We start from the raw sequence: 6,712 nt of genomic DNA, 5'->3' as shown, positions 1-6,712 counted from the left end.
CGACCGGAGATGCCGAGTGAAAAGTGGGGAAAAAAAAGAAAAAAAGAATGAAACGTTTTATAAAATACCAAAATCCAGACCTCGTTGTCGTTGCAGCTAGTTCCGGTCCTGATGATAACGCTCGATGTCATCAAACGCTGTCAGACCCGGGATCATAAACCATAGCGCGTATCGTTTAGTCATGTTTCGTCCACATGGTTCGTATTCTTGCGCAATGCATTTAAGATATTGTGGAGACTGTTTATGCCACTTTGAAGGCCAAACATGCAACAACTGCGTACAGGATGATAAACTGGTTATAAATGTGCATATAAGGCAGAGTTTTTACTCTCTTCTGTGGTTTGGCATTGTTTTGTTTTTTCTCTCAATCATATAGAAATGTTTTATGACTTTTTTTCTCTCTCTCTCTCTTTTTTTTTTGGTTTTTTTTTTTTTTTTTCAAGGTACGTTTTGCGCTTTGGACATCTGTCTGTCCCAGCTGCAGGACGTTGGGACGCTGAACGTGTGCCAGACGGTGAGGCGCATGAGAACGCAGCGCGCCTTCAGCATCCAGACTCCAGAACAGTATTATTTCTGCCACACTGCCATCCTCGAGCACGCCCAGCGTAACGGACAGGCCTCTAATCAGTGAGAGACGGAGCCGGTCAGCAGCTCGCTTGGTAATAGGAATTTTTAAACATTTGCCACGGACCCCGAATCCCCTTCTCCCCCAAAAAATATCTCCCTGACATATACACCAAGCACAGTATTTTTGGACTCTTGTAAAATTGCTGATGTGTAAAAAGTGCCATCGCCATAACAATCATAGCCACTGGTGTATTACCAAGAGGCCTAAATCTCTGCTGGATCCAACTGAAGACTCAGTAAGTTTGTGTCTTGTAGCTAATTAGTAACGCTGTATGAATCAGAGATGTTCACTACGCGGCCAAATGTTCGTACGTTCTCAAAAAACCAGTAACGTTTAGCTGTATAAACAAATGATGTAAAAAAAAAAAAAAAAAAAGTAAACGTTTTTATTTACTCTCAGCAAAAAGGCTGCATTTATTAATATAAAAAAAGTAGAGCATCAGTTTGAAACTCTGTGTAAACCCTGCGGACTCGAGACTTTCGACCCGCAGCTCAGTTAAGGGACCTGTGCCGATTTTATTCCGTCAGCACAGGTCTGACGTCAGAAGATATCATCACTGAATCAGTTCTGATGCTTCAGAAGAACTCGTCATCTTCCTCTCGACTACAGTTTCACACTGGACGCAGTGTGTCGAGCCTCTGTCCTGTTAGCGTCCCACAGGCTGAAGTCTCAACCTACATTTACTGTATTTAACAATGAGTATGTAGCACTATTCACAAATGAACTGCTTCCCACACCTACCCATGGTAAATATATACGTTGTCTGGGTTTTGTTTGAACTTTTTTATATTTATATCTTAAACTAGCTTCACTGTACACTGTCCGTAGGAAACAATGGGCCTCGTTTATCAATCTTTTACTGAAGTCGTGTGTAAAAGTTTGTGTAAGGAGAAAACCGAAATAAAACTTAATAAAAATAAAGCTTCAGAAACGCTGACTTTCTTCATAATGGCAAATCGGCCATAATAGTGGGCGCCTGCACGGCAAAGCTGATTTTAAGTTTGCTGACGCCCACAGAACGCCGTAAAATGGGGGAGTTGCTGGGGAGCGCTGAAATGGGCAGTGAACAACAACTACAATAGACTTTCTCACAGGTAGAAATGGAAGTTATTTTGAGTCGCGTCTGTGCCAATAAAATAAAAATACATATTGTTCAACAGCTCCTAAAAAGGCCAAAGTCAGTCACCGAATGACAGAAAAGGTGAATCTGATGTGAATTAAGTGAAAATGGAGGAAATATATCTACTGTACTGTACTGTACCCAGGTGATCATGAACAACAAGCACATCTCACAGGGAAACTGACTTTTTTATTTATTTATTTTTTAATTCAAAGCGAGGCGTCTCGTCGACTGTTGACCAACAGTCCCTCACACACCAAAGCACGCTCCTGGATGCCATGCTGGAAAAGCAGGAGTGTGTAGGGAGCCTGATGTTGGCACGCAGAACATTAGGGAGGTATACGGCACATCACAGCTTGAGACGTACCAGATCGCTCACTTATCGCTCACTTAGTGCTGGCTCTAATAAAGTGTTGCACAGCATTAAAAGAAATACCTACTGATTGAAATTGAGAGCACAATCCGTATATAAAAGTGCAGTAATCCATGCACACGATACGATCTGAAGCCGATCGGCTGAGGTTTACGTTAGTTGGGCGGATTTACACACTCACGTGCTCCTACAAACGATTTGCAAGGGTCCAGCTTGATAAATGAGACCCAAATGTTTGTCCCGGTGGATTTATGAAAAATGTATGATTTTGTTTGTTTGTTTACACTTCTCTTCGGTGTCTGTGAGATTATTTTAACATGCTATGAAGCTCTTCAGGCAGCAAGTCGTCTAAACTCAAGTCCATTTGTGCTTTTTTCCTCCGCTTCATTTCAAAATAGTGCTGCTGATGACCTCCCTGCTTATGATTAGCAAATATTGAATTGTTTCAATTGTTCCTTTTTTTTCATTCTTTATTACTCAATATGCATTCAGTTAGCTCCAAAACAATATTAGACCATGACGCTTTGTTTTGGATTTTAACTGCGTGAACCATTTAGACCAGTTTAAGATTGTAGTTAACATTTGCATTAAACATCATTCCACCAGCAGGGCTAAAAAGGAAAAAAAAAAAAAAAAAAAGCTAAACAATCTTTTCATTTAATTTTTAAATGATAAAGATGTTTTCCACCTGTATTTTATTTCATTTACATTTACGTTTATGGCCCTGAGCAGGTGAGGGTTAAGGGCCCAACAGCGGTAGCTTAGCAGTGCTGTGGGCTTGAACTCTTGATCTTCTCAACCCCTTGAACTTCTGATCAGTATCCCAGAGCCTTTAACCAGTGTCCTTTTCTGATTATTTCAGCTTCATTAGGTCCTGCTGTCCTTCCACTGATCCGCCTATAATTTACGCGCTCGGACACTAATAGTGGACTCTAGATAACGGCCAAATGTCTTACAGACTGCAAATGATCACCACATAAATCAGCAAGGCTAAAAAAATTAAAATGAAAAAAACTGCTGTACGTCCAATCATCCAAACACATCTGGTGCACTCACTCGTAATCGGAATAAGAATGTGTACGAAGTATGACTATGTGGAAGAGGAAAATGAAATGTTTGAAAATTCTGCACACTGTAAGCACCACACTTTCAAATTCAGCATCTCGGGTAAAAGTGTCAGTGTCTAGGTTTCGAGCTCACGGCATAAAACACGTCCTGTCTGGCATTTCGATGGGTTTGAAGGACACCTACTTTGGAGGTGATGTAGTCAAGACCCTGAAGGTTTTTTATCACGTGACAGACAATGTAAATACGTGTTGTGAGCTGATGATGGGTATTTTCATGATCTGAGACCAAGCTGTGTTTTTACAGCCTGTAGGCATCTTTTTTACAAAGTAGGAGAGTTGTTTTTTCCTTTTACAAAAAACACTTTGGAGCTCTTGGCTCTCCAGTGGGACTGGACAGCCACTGCATCGCACTCCATCTTCAGCTTCTGCTTTGCTTCTTTGGGCAGGATGTACTTCCTGACGTAAAAAAAAAAAAAAACACCCTTTTGCTGTGGTTTGTAAATGCTGTTCTTTATATTACCGATGTAAAAGTATGGCTTTTAGGTCTCACATCTCTGTATAACCATATAAAAAGCACTTTCAGGCAGGCGTTCACTCACTATGTGCATTCACTGTATCTGCAGACATTGTGTAAGAGTAGAGGACTATAACACCACATATTCCATAGCTGATGTGATGTTCTATACTGTGGTGTGGACAATGCAGTTAGTTGGAAAATGACCAATGTGCAAAATCAGACAGTGTTCCCTGTTAATCACACGTTTGTAACTCCGATACAGGTCAAGTTTCATAAGATCATGTATTTTGTTCTTGGGTATGTAAACCATTTGCTACTCAATTCATATTGAATTTGCTTGTAGTGAAGCGTCTTGTAAACACTTGTATGGATGCGTACGAAGGTATAGAAAAAAGTAGTTCTTCAAACAATGGACACAAAAATTAACTTTCAACTTTATTTTTCTATTATACTCAACAAACTACTTCATTTGCAAATAGCTACTTATATATATATATATATATTTTTTTTTTCTCATTCTGTAACATGTTTGTTTGTATGATGTTATGGTCATGTAATCAAAGTATATAATCAGTAGTGCCATGCTGTCTGCTTGTACGTGTCAAACACTTGAATTTATGACCAAGTACATTTGATTTGAAGGAGATAATGGTGTAATATGAGGCCGTGCTGAAATGTGGCGTGTAGAGTGAAGTCCTGTTCCCTGATTCAGGGACAAGTGGACTCTTGTAAACTAAATTCCAAGTTACTGTTAAAAAAAAGAGAGAGAGAGAAATTAAACGGATCATTTCATCATATTGAGCCTTTGTGTTTGTTGTTTTTTTTTGAAAGTGCTTCTTTTCTTCTTCATATTATGTCTCATGGTTTATTGCAAGACTAGTACAGTCATGTCCATAAATATATGGACATTAATAAAGTTTTCAACTTTTTTTTTTTAACCATTCACCCAATTTGGAGGCACATACCTATTTCAATTAAAGCTAAAAGCCACTGTACTCACGGTCACTGAGCTCATACATTATTGAATTTTAACTCGATCATCATGGACCATTTCATCTCATCCCAGATGTAGTCCTCTGTTTGCTGTTATAATGAGCTCTACGCTTTTAGGAAGGCTTTCCACTAGATTTTGGAGCATGGCTGTGGGGATTTGTGTTCATTCAGCTACAAGAGCATTAGTGATGTTAAGTAAGGGGATTTGGGGTGCAGTTGGTGTTCCAGTGGGGTTGAGGTCAGGGCTCTGTGCAGGACAAAAGTTCTTCCACTCTGAACGTGGCAAACCACGTTTTCATGGAGCTCACTTTGTGCACAGAAACACTTAGTTCCGATTAAGAGAAATTGTAATTCTGCAGCATTCTAACATTCTAAAACCACATATGGGTGTGATGGTCAGCTGTCCACATACTTTTTGCCATAGTGTTCTTATGGACCTGACTGTATATTCACAAGTAAGTGTTCTACCCTGGTCTGCGGTGTGGTGGATCTGAAGCCAATCCTGGGAACACTGGATACAATGTGGAAATACACCTTGGATGCGAGTCCAGTCCAGGGCACCAGGCACACACATACAAAGTTCACACAGTCGTTTGCACCTAGGGGCAGGTTTAGAGCCATGAATCCACCTTCTTGGAGGTTGGAACCTAGAGGAAACTAAAGATACTTGGGGAAGCCAATAAAATCTGTAGGAAGCTAGAGGACCTGGAGGAAACCAGAAGACCTGGAAGAACCATTAGAACTTTGAGGAAACCTACACTAATTCGGTTGCGTGTATGTTTTAGTGATTACCTCATCACTGCCCCATTATAACCATTTCACCCAGGGTTCTGGTGAAGACCTGTATAAGGGAATGAATTTCTACCCTCACTGTTAATGTCCTGTCAGTACTTGGCGGCTCATATTCGAGTATTGATTACGTCAACGCCCTCGTACACCAATCAGGAGACAGAGGGGCGTGTCCAACTATTTTGTTACAAACACGAATCCGGAGTAAGAGGCTTCTTTTTCCCCAGGTACGTAACAGCTGGGCAAGAACAACTAAATGTTTATCATGTGTCATTTACGGGCTGAATAATGTACTTAACTGATCCGAAAGCTGTGACACGACGTGTCCGTCATCGAATTGCACTCGGTAATGAGAAAATAAGACAGCAAGGTGGCTAGTTCTGCCTCACAAACACACACACACACAGAGAGATTCAGAGGAAACGTCGCGTTTGTTTGTCTTTTCTTCTGAGCTGAAGGTGTTGGTGTCCTGGAAATATCCGCCTTGTGTTTAAACTGCGCTCTCTCTCTCCGTGCAGTGGGATAGACAGATAGATAGTTAACGGAGGGAAGAAGAAGGAGGGAGGAGGAGGAGGAGGGAGTTTTGTTGTGGCGAGTCGGTTAGACGTTTCTCTCTTTAAACATGCGGAGTAAACAAAGAAGCTCTCACTTTAGTTTGTATCGTCCATTTTGGAGTCAGGTTTTGGAAAATAAAACACACAGTATACAGACAGAAACGTCGCGGTGTGAATGTGTGTGATTCCGTTTCGGAGTCTATTGTTCAGCGGGACAGAGCAGTGAACCTGTGTGTGTGTGTGTGTGTGTGTGTGTGTGTGTGTGTGTGTGTCTCTGTCTGTCTTAGTTATTAAAGGAGACATGACCAGAATTTTTTGACAAATCTGAACCAATCCTCCGTCTACAGCGACGCTGCGTTTGGTGTATGTGTGCGCGCGCGCACTTATTGTTTCCTGCTATGCTTTTTGTTTTGTTTTTCTTTTCTTTTCCCCCTATTATAACGATAATCTTTCCTCACTGTCAATATCGCGTTTTCGGTCGTTTGTATTCGTTACGACCGTTTCCTATCGAGATAAAAGTATTCGTGGTCGACCTTGTTTATGTATTAACTGACCGAATATTCAAAATGTCGTCCGTTTAGCTCAGTAGCTAAAGCGCGAGACCGTATTCTTGGTCAGTCAGAGTCATAAGAGCCAAAGCGGAATCCCGGGCAAGTGTTTAGCTCCGCCCC

General features: G+C 41.0%; 1 protein-coding gene across 1 annotated transcript in view; it reads left to right on the top strand.

Annotated features, from left to right (window-relative positions):
- The window catches only part of ptpn9a (protein tyrosine phosphatase non-receptor type 9a), a 37,589-nt gene extending 33,087 nt beyond the window's left edge, over positions 1-4,502 (top strand). The window contains exon 13 of the mRNA XM_017485911.3: positions 444-4,502. Within this exon, the coding sequence (XP_017341400.1) occupies positions 444-631 (188 nt within the window). The 3' untranslated portion in view covers positions 632-4,502. The remainder of the gene's footprint in view (positions 1-443) is intronic.
- The last annotated feature ends 2,210 nt before the right edge of the window (positions 4,503-6,712 follow it).

Source organism: Ictalurus punctatus, chromosome 14 (genome assembly GCF_001660625.3).
Source record: "Ictalurus punctatus breed USDA103 chromosome 14, Coco_2.0, whole genome shotgun sequence".
NCBI classification, from domain to species: Eukaryota; Metazoa; Chordata; class Actinopteri; order Siluriformes; family Ictaluridae; genus Ictalurus; species Ictalurus punctatus.
Note: the sequence above shows the minus strand (reverse complement) of the source record. Positions and strands in the feature narration are given on the sequence as shown.